This window comes from Triturus cristatus, chromosome 8, assembly GCF_964204655.1.
Source record: "Triturus cristatus chromosome 8, aTriCri1.1, whole genome shotgun sequence".
Lineage (NCBI taxonomy): Eukaryota > Metazoa > Chordata > Amphibia > Caudata > Salamandridae > Triturus > Triturus cristatus.
In genome coordinates, this window is record NC_140591.1 from 980,921,820 (window position 1) to 980,942,906 (window position 21,087).

At 45.8% G+C, this 21,087-nt stretch overlaps 1 protein-coding gene across 1 annotated transcript in view; it reads left to right on the forward strand.

The window, feature by feature from the left end:
- Nucleotides 1-21,087, forward strand: part of MAP3K15 (mitogen-activated protein kinase kinase kinase 15) — a 1,172,574-nt gene that overhangs the window by 1,095,220 nt on the left and 56,267 nt on the right. The window contains exon 26 of the mRNA XM_085622522.1: nucleotides 14,715-14,827. Coding sequence (XP_085478648.1) covers nucleotides 14,715-14,827 — 113 coding nt within the window. The remainder of the gene's footprint in view (nucleotides 1-14,714; nucleotides 14,828-21,087) is intronic.

Consider the following 21,087-nt stretch of genomic DNA (forward strand, 5'->3'; position numbering starts at 1 on the left):
CTCTCCTGCCTGCCCTGCACAGTTAACTTGCTGCCCCTAAACACCTCGCCCTGTCTAAGTCCATGCACCTGCTTCCTCACTCCTGCTCTGCACGGTCCGATGTGTTACCATTACCCCCCAGTTAGCTTGATGTCCCTCCCCACTCCTCCTGCTCGCCGTTGCCTAAGGCTAGGCCCCTATCATTGCCCTTCTGCTTAACCTCTGTGCTTAGCATGCTGCCCCTAACCTCTTCCCCTTGCTCTCCGATGTCTGTATGCATGTCCCTGCTCCCTCCCTTTTGCCCACCATGTTCCATGGACCTGGGACCGAGCCTCCTGTCTACTGAGTGTTATGTTGAGCTAACACTGCCCCTACCACCTGCCCAGCATGGTCAGATTGCAGTAGCCTGTCTCTGCCCTCCTGCCCTACCTTCCATTGTCTGATTTCCATGCCTCTATCCCCTCACTCCTATGGTGTATTTTCCTGTCACTCCCTTCTGCCCTCCACGCTCTGTTGTGCTGCAACTGCTCCTCCTACCTGCCCTTCATGATCTGTTGTGAAGTGCAGCCCCTTTCTCCTGCCCTCTCTTGTCAGTGTCCAGCCCCTACCTCTCCCTCTTGCCCTCCATGGTCCTTTGCCCATGACCCTGCCCCTTCAGCCTTGTCCACCATGGCTGTTGTGCTGCCACTAACCCCCGCTTGCTATGCATGGTCTTTTGTGCTGCCACTGCCCCTCCAACCTGCCCTGTGTGGTCAGATTGCTGCCCCTGACCCCTCCACCTTCCCTCCATTGTCTGTGAGTATACAATGAAAGTGTCCCTGTTGCCCTCCATGGTGTGATGTGCTTCCAGTGCCCATCCGGCCTGCCCGACAAGGTCAGCTTGCTACTTCTGCCCTGCCCCCTTGCCCCCAGCCCTCTGTTTTTCACTTGTGAGCCCCTATGCTCTCCCTCCTACCTTCCAGGGTCTGTTGGCATGCCCCTGTTGTGCTTCAACTGCCCCTCCTGCCTGTCCGGTATGGTCAGCTTGCTGCTCTTGCCTCTTTCCCCTCTGCTCTCTGTTTTCCGTGTGCATGACCCTGTCCCCACTCTATTGCTTTCTATGGTCCATTGTGCTGCACTGTCCTCCCACTTGTCCTGTGTGGTGCATTGTGTTGCTGCAACCCCTGGCTCCTGCCCTACAAGTTCAGTTTGGTTCTCCTGCCTGCCTCCCTGCTTCCCTTTATTGTGCGAGTCCATATCCCTACCTCATTTCTCCTGCCGTCCATGGTCCAATGCACCATACATGCCAACATATTGAACTTGGTAAGAGTGAAATTTTGAAAAGACTAAATCTGGAGAATTGATTTTCCCCATTGACTAACATTGAAATAGAGGAGATTTTAGGTGATAGATTGCTAAAATAAAACCCTTTTGGGCTTAAAAACATCAGGAGTTTCCTGCCTGAATCGGGTTTGTCGGCACGTATGGTTGTACTTCCACTGCCTCTCCCTTCCACTCTCAATGGTCTGTTGTATTGCTACAGCCTCTCTTGCCTGTCCTGCATGATTGGTTTGTTGCCCCTGCCTCCCATACCCCTGGACTCCAGGGTCTGTAGCGCTGCCACTGCCCAGCCCACTTGCCCAGCATGGTCAACTTGCTGCCTCTGTCCCCTCCTCCCTGCCCTCAATTGTCTGAGCCCATGCCCCTGACCTCTGCCTCCCCAAAGAGTTCTAATGAACAACTAGATTACAAACATGTCAACATGTTGGAACAGGAAAGTGGGAGATTTCAATAAAAGAACTGTGAGAATATATTTTCATTTGGGTGATATTTGTGATACATTTTGACTCTTTTTTTCTCTGGTGGCCATCAGTTTTCCATTTCAATTCCATAAAGATGGTGTTCAGATGTGCCACACGTTTGGCATAAATTCAGAATATTAGCACTCTAATTGCTCATTAGAACACTGTGGTAAAGCTGTTGATCATCAGGGTGTTTCGCTTGTGAAAATATATTAAGTAAGAAGTATTACAAATAAATAAATGACAGACATATGTTTATACATAAATCTTAAATGATTGACTTAATAGACATGGACAAAATCTGGTATATTTTATATTCAAAATATCAAAAGTATTTTATTTGATGCACAATGGATGAGAAAGCTAAACTATTTTTAAAAAACGATCCATACTACTGGTCAGAAATCCTCTTGTATAGTGAATCAAACAGGTTTACATGTCATAAACATACAGTAGAATATTTTGATATTAGTACAGTCAGTTTAACATGGTCTCAACTAATCAGGATATTGTTTTGAGACTAGAAAGTTTATTTAACTTAAATGTTGTTCAATGGTTGATTACAATATAGCATATCATACTATGGCAGGCTTGAAGATGTACTTACTATGCGCGTTTTGGCGAAATGCCTTAATCGGGAAGCTTTCACGATAATTTCTGGAATTTGAGTGGCCCAGTCAATTTGATGAACGAGCTATAGATGCAGGCTAAAAGTAGGTGGAAATAAGCCCACAGGTGCAGACATTTCACACACGGTCAAAGGTCCCGCTGCCAGAAACGAAATTGTACATGTGTGCTCACTTGTTTATATAACGGTATCAGTGAGAGGATTGTAACAATATGGGCACATCTAGTTCTGGGGAGAAAGAATGTATTTTAGCTTCTTATGCACTGATGGGAGCATGAGAAGTTTACTACGGAAGGACGGGTTGAATAGAGCGAAAGTTTTCTTTACAATTATGTATGGCTTCGATAGGTTTGTTTTATCCATTGGCTCAGATTCCAAAGTGGAGTGAAGCCGCTTGACTTAACTTCCTACAGGGAAGAATAGGAAGGACTGCATGTAATGGGAATTTATATGCATCAACATACTGTATTACTATTGGTTATTGGTTGTCATGGCCACTTCCCAGGGATTCATGGGATTTGTAGTTTAAACAGTGTTTTTTGTTTAACTTCGAAACTGCTGTATTAATAAAAAGTGACGAAAGGTATGCATAATCCTGTCCTCCGGTCCTGACATAAAATCAACTGACAGGCTGCTCCTGTTGGAAGTAACCGTTTTACTGAAAAATGTCAGACTTTATTCTCACATTGCTGAGAAAGATAGTGTGAATTTTCAGAAAATACAATGTCATTTTAGATTCTGGAGCACCTTCCATAATCTCTATGAGAAAAGCGTGCAACAACAATTTTCTCTCACCCATGATTCATGAAACCCAGCAGAAGGTCAGCATGTTTTTTACAGGGTAAAATCCCATTCAAACACACTACATTTTCTAAAATAAGTATGGCACCACCAACAAATGATTTATATTGTAACTAAAATCTGTTATCACCCTTCATATGTGCTCCTTTTTGTGACCCTCAAAACCTGCCATTAATTATAATGCATTCCAATGTGGTTCATATCCCAGAGTCCTGTATGCTGGTACAGCATGTTGTTCATGTTCTGGCCAGCCAATAAATGGGGTGCCATTGGGAAACCCCCCACATGCTCTTTAGGGTCTGGGTATACTCACTCTGCCCTATTATATATTTTCTTTAATTCATATACAGGACACAGGGACCAAGTCCCTTAGTCTTGTACTGGCTGCCAAAATATATTGTTCAGGTTCAAACCAACAAATCAGGATTGACTAGTTCCCTTTAATCGACCAAATAGAGCATACCTGGACACCAACTGTCCACATATCAATATATTTTTAACCTTATTTTCTCAAAAAGTACTGAACGGATTTACACCAAATCACCAAAAAAACACAATTTGCGGACCAAGATCTAGCTTCCTGCCAAATATGGTGTTATTCCGTTAGGAAGTTTTTGCGGTAGCCCTTCTTAAAAAAATCTATGGAAAATGCATGGGGATTTTGTGTTTTGGGACTCCCTTTTCTCTTGGCCCCCACTGGACAGATGATCCCAAAACTTATCATGCACACACCAGTCAAAAAGTAGCACCTTCTTGGAAAGTTTTGTGAAAATGTGAATGCTTGTTGGTAGGGGGTAAGTGCCCAACTGCCTCATGGGTAGGAATAAACTTAAAGGCCACTGCTGAAGTTCTGCTGGGCTGCCATCTGGTGACCTTGATTATTTTGAAGCTCAGAATGAGACTAGGGACTCCAGAGATGCACTCACAGCCTCTATACCCTTCAGCAAAGACGGGAGGAGGGCTCCCTAAGGACTCTACTGCAACAAGGGCAGAAGAGCTGAGTGGTTGTTCTGCCTGATGAGAATACTCCCTTAATGCACTACTCTTTTATATTTTATTCTTCTTTATACTATGCTGTTTTTGCAATGGGCCAACATTCAGTGGGAGGTTTGTGTGGAATAAAAGAATCCTTTTGTGTTTGGTTTTACACCCATCTCTGGGATAAGGCAGAGGTGTGCCCCCATCATCATTAGGATGTGGCAAATCATTGTTGATTGTATATTGTGTTGTATACATTTTTCTTGTTAATGATACTTATACTGAAAATGTACCTGCATGTGTTTGAAATATTATTAAAATGTGCACCTACCACTCTGGCTGAGCATTGACATCTTTATAGAAGCTGTGATAATTGTGTCACACTGTACATAGACTCAGCCTATATCACTTTCCTTGAAGTAAGCTTTGAGTGCTTCAATCAATCAATCAGGGGTTGGTAAAGCGCACTACTCACCCGTGAGGGTCTCAAGGCGCTGAGGGGTGGGGGGGGGGGGGGGGGGTAGGGCAGCTCAGGTCAGTTGAAAAGCCAAGTCTTGAGTACACTCCTGAAAGCCAGCAGGGTTGGTGTACGACGTATTTCCAACGGGAGAGAGTTCCAGGCCGTGGCCGCAGTGTAGGAGAAGGTCCTGCCTCCGGATCTGCTACGGCGAATGCGGGGGACTTCTGCCAGGGCGAGGTCAGCCGAGCGAAGGTTCCTCACTGGTGAGTGGAAACTCAATCTGTTAGTTGAGGTACTTGGGCCCGATGTTGTTGAGTGATTTGTTGGCGTGTGTGAGTAGTTTGTAAGTGACTCTCTTCTCGACGGGGAGCCAGTGGAGTCTGCGCAGGTGCGGGGTCATGTGCTCGTGGCGTGGTGTTCCTAAGATGAGCCTTGCGGCAGCGTTCTGGATGGTTTGGAGTTTGCATAGCAGGGATTTGTTGATTCCTGTGTAGAGAGTGTTTCCATAGTCGAGCCTGCTAGTGATGAGGGCGTGGGTGACCGTTTGAAAGTCTTACGAAGGATCCGGAGGCAATTGAAACTGGTGGAGGAGAAGGCGTTGATTTGGCAATTCATGGAGAGGGAGGAGTCCAGGGTTATGCCAAGGTTTCTTGAGTGGTCCATAGGGGTGGGGGACGGACCTAGGGCTGATGGCCACCATGCGTTGCTCCAGGCGGAGGGGCAGGTGCCGAAGATGAGGACTTCGGTTTTGTCAGAGTTGAGTTTGAGACAGCTGTCCTTCATCCACGATGCAACGTCCTTCATTCCCTCCTGGAAACTGAGTCTAGTGTCTTCTGAGTTCCTGGTGAGGGAGAGGATGAGTTGAGTGTCATCGGCGTAGGATATGATGTTAAGTCCATGTTTCCTGACGATGTTGGCGAGGGGTGCCATGTAGATGTTGAAGAGGGTGGGGCTCAGCGAGGAACCCTGGGGAACTCCGCAGATGATGTCTGTTGGGTCGGAGAGATGGGGGGGGGGAGTCTGATTTTCTGAGTTCTTCCGGAGAGGAAGGAGCGGATCCATTTGAGGGTGTTTCCCTGGATCCCGGCAGTGTGGAGTCTGGTGGTTAGTGTGCGGTGTGAAATGGTGAAAGGTCCAGGAGGATGAGGGCTGCAGTGTGGCCCTGGTCTAGTAGCATGCAGATGCCGTCAGTGGCGGCGATCAGGGCCATCTCGGTGCTGTGGTTGCTCCGAAAACCGGATTGGGACGGGTCCAGGATGCAGTTTTCTTCGATGAACGTGGTCAGCTGGGTGTTGATGATTCTTTCAAAGACTTTGGCGGCGAAGGGCAGGAGGGAGATTGGTCGGAAGTTCTTTAGATCCGTTGGATCGGCCGAAGGCTTTTTCAGGAGGGGTTTTACTTCTGCGCGTTTCCATTCCAGGGGGCAGGTGCCCGAGGCCAGGGAGGAGTTGATGGTGCGGGTTAGTTCTGGAGCGATAGCATCGGCGGCTCTGTGGAAGATGTGAGGAGGGCAGAGGTCCGTGGGGGCCCCAGAGTGAGTCTTCTTCATGGTGGCGGTGATGAGCTCAACGGAGGCGGCAGACCAAGTGGTGATGGTCGGGATGGTGGAGGTAGTTGCGGTGAGGGAGAGGGCGTTCGTTGGTTCGTTGAAATTGTGGTAGAGGGTCATGATCTTCTGGTGGAAGAAGGTGCTCAGCTTGTTGCACAGGTCTAGGGAGGGTGTGATGTCCGTTTCTTTGCAGGGGGGTTTGGTGAGACGTTTAATGATGTTGAAAAACTCGCTGCTGTTGGCGGCGTTGGCGTTTATCTTTTCGTTGATGAAAGTTCTTTTGGTGTCCTTTATCAGTTGGTGGTAGACTCTCATGGCGCTTCTGTGGTCGTAGAGTGATGATGGGGTCTTCTGGTTTCTCCAGACCTTCTCGAGTCATCTGCAGGTGCGTCTGGCCTCAAGGAGCTCGGTAGTGAACCAGGCTGCTTTAGGGGGGCGTCTGGTGGTGGCGTGCCCTAGGGGGGCAAGTTTGTCTGCGCATCTGGTAATCCAACTGTGGAGTTCCATGGCGGCGTGTTCTGTGTCAGTGGTGGCAGCGGGGGGGTCTTGAAGGAGGGTGGAGTTGAGAAGGTCAGCGGTGATCTTGTTCCAGTTGCGTCATGGGCTCGAGGGGCTTGTTTGGGAGCGGCGCTGGACGTAAAAGTGAAATGGACGCAGCGGTGGTCCGTCCAGAGGAGCTCCGAGGTGTGGGTGAACCGGATGTTGGACCCAGCGGCGAAGAAGGGGGCCAGAGTGTGCCCTGCCTTGTGGGTGGGGGCGTTTACCAGTTGCTTGAGTCCCAGGATGGAGAGATTCTCAAGAAGCGTGTTGGAGTCGGGGTCCTCGGTGTTCTCAAGGTGAAAATTCAGATCTCCTATCAGAATGTAGTCCGTTGAGGCGATGGCGTGGGCGGAGGCTAGTTCCGTGATGGCGGCAGTGGGCAGCTCGCTTGGCCCCGGAGGTCTGTAGATGAGTGTGCCTCGGAGCGTGGTCCTGGGGTTGGTGTGGATTTGGAAATGAAGGTGTTCCACGTTGGGAATAGAGACGTTGGTGTTAGGTGTGGAGAGTTTGAGGGAGATTTTGTGAGCGATGGCAATGCCGCCTCCAGGGCGGTTCGGGCGGTCCAGTCTCTTGAGTTTGTAGCCGTCCGGTATTGCCGTTGCGATGTCCGGGCTGGAGCTTGCGTTAGTCCAGGTTTCGGAGAGAAAGACTACATCGGGTGTGAGCATGTTGAGTAGGTCCCATATCTCGATGGCGTGCCGGTGGAGGGATCTGACGTTGAGGAGGATGCAGTGGATGGTGTTTTTGGGGGGGCAGCCTGAGGAGTGGAGTTCGTGGCCGTGGTAGCGGTGGTAACGGAGAAGGTGGAGTGGCAGTGCGTGCATGAGAAAGCTCCTTTGGTGTAGTGAGGTGCAGCTTGTATGCAGGGTTCTTTGCGCCTGGGTTTGAGAGCGAGGAGGGCAGCGGCGGTGTAGTGGCGGGGGTCTGGAGGACCAGGGGTCCAGCCCTTGGGCGCGGTCCAGGCGTGGACGGGCGCAGATGGGCTTGCCTTAGGCGCGCCTTTGGCGCGCCAGCGGTCGCCGTGATTAAGGGGAGGTGGGCGGGCTCAGGGAAGACGCGGGCGGGAGTATGGAGGGGGGCGTGGCTTGCTGTCCAGCAAGGCGCTACGGCGCTTTACAGAAAAGCGGGCCAACCTGTGAGGAAAAAGGCAAGGTACACAAAACCACAAGAACACAACCAGTATACACTAACTCACAGTGCAGATGCCAGGAGCTCGAGAGTGTGAGATTACGACCTGAATCTGTCTGCACAGTCGAGTGCGAGGCTCGAACTCTGCTACTGCGGCTTGGAGGAGGCGAGTCAGATCAGGCGGAGCTGCCGGGGAACATGCTGCCTGGCCGAGGTCAGTGCTTGGTGCGTCCAACCGTATCCTCTAGCCTTGTTGCAGACCAGGTACTTGGTGCACTGGCCAGGCACTTTTAGAGTGCTTGGTGGTCATTGCAGCTGAATGCCCATTAGTCTTGGGGTTCAGGGTTGGTTCCATGGAACTGGGTCACTAAAACTCTATTTCAACTCATTAGATTTGTCAGCTGTAGGGTGGCAAACATTTTGTCTTCACCACTTTTAGCTAAACTCATTTTGGTGGCCTTAAGACTCTGTGCACTTTACCACAGCTAATCAGTGCTAAACCGCTTGTGTTCTCTCCCCTAAACATGGAAGAATTGGCTTTTACAAAAATGTGAATATTTAATTTACTTGTAAGACCCTAGTAGAGTGATACCACTAATGCTACTAGTGGACCTTCAGCACTGATTATGCCACCCACATAAGTAGCCCTTCTAAACATGTCTCAGGCCTGCCACTGCAGCCTTTGTGTGCAGTTTTAAACTGCCATACTAGCCTGGAAATATAAACCCCTGTCCAGGCACAAACCTTTCTTTCAAATACATATTAACTACCCCTAAAGTAGGCCCTAAACTGCCCAAAGGGCAGTGTGCACTGTATTTAAAGCTGTGACATGTACTTTTAGGTTTTACATGTCCTAATAGTGAGAAACTCATAAATTCTATTTTCTCTACTGCACAGCCAACTTCTCCCATAGGATAACATTGCATAAATTTATTAGATTATATTAGATTTCAGATTTCATAAGTGACAACTTTCTATTAGGAGCAGGTATGTAGATAGAGCTTGGTGTCTAAAGAATTTTTGTCACAATTCTGAAAAGGCCACTTTTAGACAGTTATAACAACAAACAAATTCTGATGCTGACTCTATGTTACCTGCATCATAGTTTCAATTTCAACCGCAGTTCAAGTCATGGCGTGAAGGACCAAAGGAGTGTTACAACATTGAAGACCAGCACGATACAAAATCAAGACAGAAAGCAATAACCGGAGGTATGCAGCAGAGGTTCAATTACAAATCCCGTTCAAGAGTGAAAACGATGAAAGATCGAGTTTTACTGAACTGGCTTTAAAAGTTCCGTGCCTCATTTAGAAACACCCATACTCACTGCGCCACTGGATTCAAGCTAGCCAGGCTGATGAGGGGTGATGCCCCGAAACCGGTCCCAGGATGCTTGTTTCCAGTCCAAGGAGGACCTGGCTTAGCAGTTCGGGCTAGACAGTTCCCATGAGGCACAGGGTCAAGACTGATTTGCATATGGCTGGGTCCAAGCTGGGGTGGCATGGTGAGCAAACGAATTATGGATTAAACCCAGATCCTTGTGATTAGGGGTGAATGTTTGCATTGTTCAGCATTCCATCGATCAATTGTTTCTTTTGCATCTGTCACCCTAAGTGGATAGGGTATGCCCAGACATGGGTTTTGTGCTCCCTGCTAGCCTGGCTGATGAGGGCTGATGCCCTGAAACCGGTCCCAGGATGCTTGATTCCAGTCCAGGGAAGGCCTGGCTTGGCAGTTCGGGCTGGACTGTTCTCATGAGGCATGGGGTCAAGACTGATTTGCATATTGCTGGGTGCAAACTGCAGTGGCGTGGTGAGAAAAAGAATGATGGATTAAACCCAGATCCTTGTGACTGGGGGTGAATGTTTGCATTGTTCAGCATTCCGTTCATCATTTGTTTCATTAGCAATTGTTTCTTTTGCATTCATTTAGAAACAAAGCAAACAACATTTAAGGAGAAACGGACAAGAGGAATCCAGATATCGGATGCCATTCTTGCTACTTATTGTTCTACAGTTCTGAGTCCTGAGGAGAACCCCGAAGTGAAGTTGGGTTTGAAACGCGTCTGCAGAAAACAAGGGAGTGTGTCTATGAAAAAGAAAACTATAGGCATACAGGGAATTGTATATGCAAATAATCCAATGTTAATATCCTCGTTCAAAGCCTTACATTACTTTAAAGGTTTGGTTGCCACTCCTAGGTTATTAGCCATAACAACAGGGGCTTGTTAAGGGCATTTGAGTTAGTACCCCTTGGTTGTTGTTAAATTAAGAACTGGGTAATGCACTGTTACATGTTGATTGTGTGTTTTGATAGTGTGCCTAATGATTCACTGTCATAATTATGTATTGATGTTAGTTTGAGGTGGGTCAAAATATGAATGTTAAGTGATTTATTAATTTGAGATGCTGCTCCTTTGTGAACAACATTTGTATGTAAATTTGAATGGTTCCTATGAATAACAATTGCAATTAAATGGTGATCACAGTAATTAAGTTGTGTGACCACATAATTGAAACTATGATGTAGGTGAAAGAGAGTCAGCATTGGCCTTTTTTGGTATAATTTGGTTGTGGCCTAGCCTTGCTGACTCTAAATTGGCCCAACCCCTTGTTATTACTTACTTTCAGAAAGTTCTCCCAACCATTTGGTGTCTGCCGCCTGTATCTTGCGTCACATGTTGTAGTTGGCAGTTGGTCTTTGTGTATTGCTCCAGGACAATGAGACAAAGAGAAGATAGGTGTTGGCAGGATGAGCCATTCTGAGTTAACAAGAGGGAGGAGCTGTCACTTACAACACTTACACATCACAAAGGCCCTTGCCTGGGCACTCTCATAAAGGGTTTGACACTAATCTTTTGTGAACCCAGACCATCTTGGGTCAAGGGTAGGGAGACAGGACATTCGAAGCACATATAGGGGGGTGGAAACCTCTAAAAGCTTCTCCTACTTCAGGTATAAATATTGAACCTCAGACCCCAACTCTTTGGTACACATTTTGACCTGTGAAAGTCTCAGAGGAAGTACTGCTGTGCTGCTTGTTGAAAGAAGGACAGCCACTATGCTCTGAAGCCCTGCTGCCCTGCTGCCCTCCTGGCTGAGTGAAAGCACTGGACTTGCATCTTGAACCCAAGACCACCAGAGTGGCTCAAAGTGGTAGTTGGTTGGCCTCCTGATCTTAAACCTATGGGACATAACAGGCTTCTTCCATCTTGAACCCCAAACCTGGACTCTTCTAGCTATGAGTCCTACCATCGCAATTGGTACCACACTAGTCCTGGACCCTTGGAAGTGGGACTGAAGGTGCTCATGACAGCCCAACTGTTGTTGCAGCAGAATCAACGCATCAGAGGCACTGCATGATGCATCTAAGCCTCTGCGCAACTCATCACCTCTCCAAATCCCACATCGGAACCTTTGTGTGAACAGTTTCTTGAGCAGGACTTTGTATCACCACCTACAGCCTTCCAGGAACCGCCACTGCACGACGCATCTTCGATGCAGGCCTTCGCATTGCAGGCCCCTCGTCGACGGCCTCCTTGATGACGACGCAAGACTCTGCATCACAAGCCCAGCAGATTTTTCAGAACCAGTCGGTGTGTGAAGCATCTCGATGCTGGACTTCACATTGCAAGCCCCTGGTCTACAGCCTCTGAGACGATGATTCATGACTATGTATCGCAGCTTCGCAGCTCCTAGGAATCGACACTGCGCAACGCATCCTGGACGACGGACTCCACATTGCTCCACAACCAGGATTTAAGGTTTAAGGTACTCTTATTTAGCATGCCTTACTGAGTCTCTGTAGTCAGCCTCTGCTCCATCGTGGTCCGCCTGAACTTGTGTTTTTGTCCCGGTCTGGCACGACCAGGTATCCACATTTGGCATTGTGCTTTTTGGCACAATATTCCCTTAAATCTTTAAAATTGCATATCACTGGTTCTACTGATTGGATTTTTGTTGTTTTGGTCTTAAACCACTTATTGAATTTTACTCTAGTTTTCTAAATTGGCATGGCATTTTTCTTGCGTTGTGTTTCATTTTATTACTGTTTGAAGTGCTGCACACATACTTTACAAATTGCTTCTAAGTTAAGCCTGAGCACTTGTGTGCCAAGCTACCAAAGGATTAAGCACAGGTTAATTTAGGGTTTGGTTGTGACTTCACCCTGACAAGGATTGTGTTTGCTGCTAGAGTAGGGTTTCACCCCCCCAACCAGTGACCTAATTTCTTACACAACTTTAAATAGGTAAGCATCAGGGGAGAATTAGATAATACGGTGACAGGGCAGATCCCAATAATTTTGTTGTTTTCCTCTATATTGTTTTGTTTTTGACTGAGTTTGCAGTGTGCAGTTAAGGTGTTATGTTTCATAGGGTACCCCAATATAGGCCTGAGTAGTATCCTGGCCCTTCACCTACATTTACCATACCATTACACTACATAACGGATTTTGGTTTTGACCTTTTACCTAGTTAAGCACTGCATAAAATGTTGTGTGGTTTTACACGAAAACTAGCCTATTTAATTATGCATGAAGATTCTCAGATACACAGCAGGATTACAATTTTCTGCATAATAACTATGTATAAGGGTCATCCCTTCCGTCATCCTCGACCAACATGACACAGCAAGATAGAATCCTGTAAGGATACCTTTTGGGTATATATAGACCATATCTTTTCCAAGGCAGGCAGAAGAGAAAGGCTTCCATTCTGAAACACTGATGCAAGACGCTGAGGTTCCTGCACGCAGACACTCCAGCTCGCAGTGGTCTGACACTCACGGGGTGTCCATCTCGAGACCAAGACTGGGTCCCACAGTCTCTCACTTCAGGTAATGGGATTGGCTTCAGCCTAGGAGGTTCTTGGTTCTTGGCTCTAGGAATCTAGCATCCATTTACTCTGTTGGGGCTTATAATCATTTATAGCTGTTTCTTTTTGTTTCAGCACACCTATTTTACACTAGAATGACGCTGGTTCAATAAATACTTATTGAAAACGTCCCCACCGTTTTTTTTACATGCATCTCTCTGAGACAAAGTGAGCATGAGTGGTTGAGCAAAAAGTACTGTACTGTTTCCACGTTCCCTGATGGGACGGGGTTGTCATGTTTGATAGTTGCCAAGAACTATTCTCTCCTTGGTAAGAGGAGTTTACAGTGGCACTGTGAGCTAGCTGTTATACAGGCGAACATACCCAATGGGGTTGTCTGGAATCAGTCTGGACACCTATCCCACAGTCTATGTTGTCTAAACGTGCAGATCCTATAAAGGGACTACACGACAAAGGTGCAGTGGTGCATGATGGAATGAGCACACTGTTTGAAGTTGGAGTTGGATGTTTGACTCCAAGGGAACTTCTGACCTTTATCTTTCTGTTTGTCATGAATCAATTGTTTCTTGGGGGTTTTTTATGCTGAATTTCGGATTCGAATCATTTGTCAAGCATGGTAAATGCTGCTTTCAGAGGTTCTTGTTTATGTTTTTGCAACTTGGTTGGTCTAGTAGCTCTTTTGTTCAAGGGTCAGACAACTTGTGTTTCTTTGAGGTTGGCAACCTTCTGAGAGCCTCAGGGCACCCTTGCTGTGCAAGTTTTGTTTCCTATATCTTAATGTTGGGTGAAGAGTGCCTGGGATCAAGCAACTCATCTTTCTTTGAGTGTGGCAAATGTCTTAGGAGACTTGGTGATCTGGAGGTTCTGTGTAGCGATTTCATTTTGGTGCAGAAGTGCAATTCCCTTCTCCGTGTTTATGAGAGGTGTGTGCTGTGCCGCCTCTTTGGTAATGCTTGCGTATGACTTAGGAATGCTGATAAGCATGGATTTATATATTTTTTGTGCGCAAGGTCTACTGCCTTAATGAAGTTTACATGTGCATTGATGAGGTGGAAGGTCTTTAGTCTCTTGTGTTGTTGTAGATTTGTTGGGTCCAACTATCACTTGGTGGGCGTTTGTGTGTGGATTTGTGAAGGGAGGTTTGTAATGTCTTGGGTCTTACAAAAATGTACATATATACGGTGCCTTCTTCCTTCTGTATATCCCTATAGTGGTGTGTGTTGGGGCAATGAGTTCAGCCAGAGTAATGTTGCCAGCTGTGGTGTCTTTATCTGTGTGTGTGTATAAGCGTGTCTTTGTGTGTGATGTCACAGTGCATATGTGTGAAGAGGAACTGCTAATATCTGCACCTGCTGCGATGTCCGATTCTTACAAAGAGGCAATCTTAAAAATTGCATTCACACTTTAAAAGATAGGTGCCTATGATAACAGCTGCGGGGAAGTGTAGAAGTCTTGCTGCTAATGATGCTGGTATTGCTCCTAGCTGTATGGATTAGAAAGCAATAGCTATCAGTGTAGTCCGATGAAAGTAGGAGTAGTGACATTATTGTGGGGTGGACAATGAGAGAACAGGTGCACTTGGCATGGTATGTATCATGGTAATTCTCTCCACATATGATTGCTGTAATGCAGGGAGTGCTGGGATTTGAAGAATACAGAAGTACGTACAGAAATGAACAATTGGATGTCCCCTCAGGGACAACCTGACTGTGTATATCCCTAAAGCTGTGGGTGCCTAGCTCTTCTGGTGAAGAGTAATAAACAATGCCAGTGTGAATATTCTTTTGTCCAGAATTACATATAGCCCTCTTGAGAAAATCAGTATAAATAATACAAGTGCTTTTGGTTTGTTAAACAGTTGAAGGACAGTTGACTGCATTGCTGATAGCTTATGGCAGCTGACTGCAGCTGCTTTTTATTCTGTGGTGTTTGAAAACTCTAAATTGTCCAGGCTGAAGCAACGGTGATTCATTTTTCCTGTGAAATTTATCTTACTAACATTTATTGTTTTATTAAATGTACTCCTTTGCTCATAGACTTTTGGAAGACCTTGTGCTGAAAGAGAGAGCTTATCACAACCTTCTACGACAAGCTCTGGAGCAGAAGAATCAGGACCTCCATCTTCTCCAAGTGAAGTTAAAACCTGCAGGTGCTAATGTTTTTTAAGTGTTCTGTGCTATCTAATTACTAAAGCTATACTGACGTTTAATTAAAACATGGATCACTTAAAATGAACTCACTTTAATGTGTATATATTTTTTTAAGTAAAGCAGTTATGTGTAGACCTCTCTTCAAAAGTGTCTTTGGAGTAATACTCTAATAGTTCAGGGGGTGAGACCACCTAGAAATGAAACATCAGGACACATGGGAAGGGCTCAAAGCCTCACCAAGACTTTCACCTTAATGTGCACCCTTTGCATATAATTTATTCATGATGTTGATGTTTGTTAGACCTATTATCCTTGGCACAGTATTCCACAAACATGTTGCCTTCACCCCACCAGTTTTTGCTGGAATTGTTTTTATTGGCTTCACCACTCTATAAACTTTACCACTGCTAACCAGTGTTAATCTGCGTGTGCTCTCTACCTAAAAGATGGTACAATTGTCCTAAACCTGATTGCCAAATTTAATTTACTTTTATATCCCCAGTAAATGGTAATATATGTACCCACTGATATTCTTAATTTGTGTAAACAATCCTCTAGTTAGTCATACTTCAACATGTCACTGCCGTGTGTTTCAAGAAATAATAAAATCGATCTTTATATACAATATATTTGTTACTGAAGCGATTTTCTTATTTTTCAAGACATATCTGCCCAATTCTTATATCTAACTTTCAAAGTGATGCATATATAATCATATTTTATACTGGCTTGGAGGAGAGAGAAACTGTGCCTTTGTATTTAGAGTCTAACTGGATTATCCAACAAAGCTTTTCCTGCCTATGGTCACTTATTTTTACTTTGTGATGGTGACTGTTACTCCCAACCTGTATTCATTTATAATTGCACATACACATATCTGTAACGCTTGAGAAATTAAAGTTAATCCTTTGTTTTAATTTAAAAATATTTTCTTGTGTTATGGTTACTCCTAAAACGTTGCACCCTATTTCCTAGATATATTTGCAAATTAAACATTCAGTTCTAGCTACAATATACCAATGCATACAGTCTTTGAAAAGGTAGATCCCTATTTCCGGTTCAAGAGCCCTTAGTGGGTCAATATTCTGTAGAGTAATATCACCCTTTTTACTCTGTTCTGGATCAACTCAATCATCGCTCTCTAATCTAATCCTCTCCATGTTATAAAATGTATTTTGTTTTCATTTACGTTACAGCTTCAAAGACTGTGTCTGTGTAGGATCAACTGACTGCTGCTGTTAATCATCTGTTATAACTCTTCTTGACAGATTAATTATTCATCTGTTATCAATTATTTTCCCACTGTGAATTTCTCAACTTTTCATGGTCTTTATTCTTCCTTTCACCCCATTTCCCAGTGCTGCAATCCATGGCCCATCCTTCTAGCAATGGTAGTTATTCACATTCCATTTGAACAGCATCTATCCTAGGACCCGGGGAGCACACAGTGGCCAGTGGGGCCTGTGAATAGGAGATATGTCACAGATTACACTGTTGACTGCTATTATGTAACACAAATAGAAACCATACAAAGTGTGGATAGACATGTCTCACTCCGTCTCTTGTAAGCCCCTGTCTTTCTGATGCACATCCCGTATTGTTAAAAAGGGTGAGAAGTAAGATTGATACCAAGGCACTCCTTGCTCAAACACAGAAACCCCCCATCACATTGTTCATCACTGATGCTAGCTATTTCCACAGTCTCATCTATTGCATGGATATGGTTTCATTTGGAGTGCTTCATTGCCTGATGCCTACATCAGCATTTCAAAAGTACGTTTATGAGTAAACAAGCATTGGCAAACCCAATAGGTCTCGCCTATATGAGATCTAATGGAATTGTCAATGTTTTTTACCCATGGTGTACAGTAGTGCAGCCTCTATCCAATGTGGATGAAAGTAAAGAAAATGAAAGCATTATGACGCGGTCATCATTGGCCACATCATAGTGCTTTTATTTATTTTTATTTTCAGCCACGTTGTAAGTGGCCAAGCTGCTATGAAACATAGCTAAAAACATTGACAATGTTGGCTGTCACAAGTAGCTTGTAGACGGTGGCCATTTTTCCACCCGGGACAGCTAGAGCGGCCAATTCAAGAGGGCGCGCTCTAGCTTCCCGGATCGTTAGATGCATTTAAACTGGGTCGCTGCGCAGACGCACAGCGGACGCGCACATCTGGTGCGCCGCCAGAGTGCCAAAGGCAAGCCCGTCTTCCCCGTCAGGGTCCCGGAGGTGTCCCGCGCCAGCCACTATGTCCAAACCAGCCCAAATGGTATGCACCATTGTGCCTTCAGCTCTTCACAAATTAATACCCTTGCTACCACCCCTAGTTGCATGCCATTGAACCGGGACACTCAAGGTCCTCCAGGAAACATATGCACCACTTGCAACTTTAGCCTGTCGTGTAATGAACCCTCCCTACACTACTCTGAGCAGCTCCCTTCTTTTAAAGCAGCTTTGATTAATGCACGCTCCCTCCCAAAGCATGCTATTGACATACATGACCTATTATGCGAGGAAGGCTTTGACGCACCGTTCGTAACAGAGACATGGCGCACTGAGTCCTTGGGTCCCGACATTTGGACAGCAGTCAATCAATCAATCAGGGGCTATTTAAAGCACGCTACTCACCCGTGAGGGTCTCAAGGCGCAGGGGGGTGCAGCTCTGGATCAATCGAAGAGCCAGGTCTTGAGGCTCTTCCTGAAGGTGTGCAGATTGGGGGAGCATCTGATGTTGACTGGGAGCTCGTTCCAGGTCTTTGCTGCAATGTAGGAGAAGACTCTTCCACCTGCTCTGGTTCTGATGATGCGTGGGGTCTTTGCCAGGGTGAGGTCGGCAGAGCGTAGGTTTCTTTTGGGTATGTGGAAGGAGACTCTTTCGTTGAGGTATTTGGGTAAGATGTTGTGGAGGGATTTGTAGGCGTGGGTGCGTATCTTGAAGGTTACTCTCTTCTTGATGGGGAGCCAGTGGAGGTCTTGTAGGTGCTGGGTCATGCACTCATGTCGTGGGGTTCCGAGTACGGGGGTGGATTCACTAGTAGGTCTTGCGGAGGATGCAGAGGCAGTTGAAGCAGGTGGAGGCAAGGGTGTTGATCTGGCAGGTCAACGAAGTCCCGAAGTGATATAAAATTGTACGGAAGGACAAAAGTGGGGGCAGGGGTGGAGGGCTAGCTATTATCTTTAAGGATTGCTACATTCTGACCCTGCTGCCCCATGTGAATTTGGAGAAGGTGGAGATACTAGGGTTCACCCTCACCCCCCTGTCTAAACAATCAATATTCAAGGGCCTCATATACAGACCTCCTGGCACGTCTGGAGTGTTTGTATCCGCACTTTGCGAAGTGGTAACCCCCCTGACCCTTAGATACGGACATTGCATCCTGCTGGGGGATTTCAAACTACATATGGACTGTGACCATGTAAAGATTAGCCAAACACTCATGGAGTGTTGCACTGCCATGGGCCTTATACCTACCATTATGGCCCCTACTCACCTGCCCGGGCATACGCTAGACCAAATATTCACTTCAATTCCTTTTGAAGTTGATCCTCCTACTCCTTTGGTCTGGTCCGATCATTATATGCTCAGGTTCAGATGGCCTAAACTCAGTAATGTCCCTTCCAAAGAAAGCAATGAACCCAGTACGGTAAGGGCCTTCTGCAAAATTAAATCGGACTTACTAAGCAGCAGGCTTGATGTTGCGAAACCCTCTCTGACTGGCATGATCAACGAGGATGTGGGCCTGGTTGATGGCTGGATTGAGTCTGCCTGCCAATCACCGGCACCTGAAATTAGCATCAAACATCATCGGTCAAAAGTGCCTAGCACTTGATTTACAATGTCCCATAACATTTTTTAATTAGCATGTAAATGTAAAGAGTGGCTATGGAGGGTAAACTACTGTACAGCAGCCAAAGCAGACGATAAAGTAGAACTAGGGAAATACTATAAAGAAATTAAACTAGCAAAAAAACCTACTTTGAGTCCAAAATTCTAAAGGCAAGAAATCATTTTAGATAAATTTTCAAAATTGTGAAATCCTTCTCTACGCCAGAAGTCAGATACAATGAGAACCTGCCTTCCGAGGAATGTTGTGAGATACTCGCCTCATTTTTCCAGGAAAAATTGGACTCCATCCAGGTGTAATGAAATCAGCTTTTCACAAAAAGGACAGATTTTGAACACAAACCTCCCCTAGGCCGAGGTATAAACCAACACTCCCCTAAGGCAAGAGAAAAATACCAATCCAAACTTATGGAATATACAAATTTATTAACACATTACTTCACCATTTAAAAAAAAAAAGGCAGGCCGAATATATATTGATCATGGCAGACTCTCACATATCAAAAGAACAATTGAAATAAACAATCAAAATAAAATACAATATGTACAAGGAGCAAAGAGTAAAGAATATATGTAGCAAACTATAATACTTGCAAGAGATCAGAAAGATATATATATATACATATACAGTAGAGGATTACTCTGGATGTGCACCTCCTGCACCTCAAAGAAAACACCTCAAGTGATCAAAGTCACTGGCACACATCACAATGGCAATAACCACACAACGAAATACATAACCTGGTGCATACACTGCCCACTTCTGACCGGGGGATTCACAGCCGGGGATCAGAGCTCAGCAAGCCAGGGTTCAATCCAAGATAGACACGTCTGCCCTCACTCGGAATTCAAACTCCCAGCTTCTCAGTCTGCAACCCTCAGCTTTAAACACACTAGAAGATTCGCAAATGACCTCCTCCCACCACCAGAGGAATTTTACCAGAACTGGCCAAGTTCCAAGCAAGCATCCCATGGCAGTAATGAGCTCTAGTGTCCCTTTCTCCATTCCCACATCTTTCAGCCTCTATCCTGACGAAGCTCTCACAAGGCCTTCCAGAGTACATTAAACAAAAACAATCGCTCAGGAAAACAGCACGACCTTGAATGGGAATAACTCAAAAAACTTGCAAGCACTGCTGTGCACACAGCAGCAAGGCAGAGTCAGACATGAGGCCATGTCAAAGCCAATAGTAAGCACCTGTAATTCTCATCCACACAACTTACAAGCACCACTGTGCACACAGAAAAGTTTGAAGCAAGGTAAAGTCAGAAATCAGAATGACATGAGGTCATGTCAAAGCCAAAAGTAAGAACTCAAAATTCACATAACCCAAACAACACTGGCAAGACTGTTCCACTCTTTGACAGCTCCCACTGAAAGACAGCAAGATTACAGGATAGAAAAGAAGCAGGCATATGCAGGACCATCCTACATTAAGGCTAGGGTAATATAACACACTGAAGTCAGTTAAAATGGTGGTGGTCGGAGGTCATCATAGGGTGCCAAACCACAAGAGTGGCTCTTTCATTACACCAGGCTAGCCTCCTACAACCTACGATGGGATATGATACATCAGGTGATGCTTTAGGGGTGGTCGATAACCATGAAGAATCGGATCACGACATATCTTCCACTATGGAAGTATGCTCCCAGAACTGTATTGACCCAATCTCCTTGGATTCCTCTCTGTGTGCCCTAGAAATCCTTAAATCAGGTTCTCCGCTAGACCCTGCCCCGCCTCCATTCTTGTCATGGTGGCAGAGGCTATAAATCCACTCATGAACCAGCTATTGAATACTTCCCTCTCATCAGCCACTGTTCACACCAAATGGAAACAAGCAAAGGTCATTCTGTTGCTAAAAAATGGCCCAGGCAAACCCCTTTGACCCGGCTAATTGTAGGCCTATCTCCGTCCTGCCCACCTTCTAGAAACTTCTAGAGAAACACGTGAACCAACAGTTATCATCCTTTCTTGAAAAGAACTGCCTACTTCACCCTAGCCAGTCGGGTTTTTACCCCGACCACAGTCGGAAACTGCTCTACTGGAGGCAGACGACTCCATCCGGCTGGGTCTGGAAGCAAGGGAGAGAGTGCAGTTGGTCCTGCTAGACCTATCGACAGCTTTCGATATGGTCTTTCACCAGATTCTCCTCTCCTGGCTTCACTCAATTAGCATCAGGGGTCGGGCCTGGAAATGGATGGCATTTTTTCTTGAGGGGAGGGGGCAGGAGTTCTGGTGCCGTCCTTACTCAGCCACATCTCACATGTTGAAGGTTGGTGTCCCACAACGTTCAGCCCGGAGTCCATCCTTGTTTAATATCTACCTCGCAACTTTGGCCCCAATGGTAGAATTTTTAGGGGCTAAAACTGTGTCCTACGCAGATGACACGCAGCTACTGCTTACGTGGA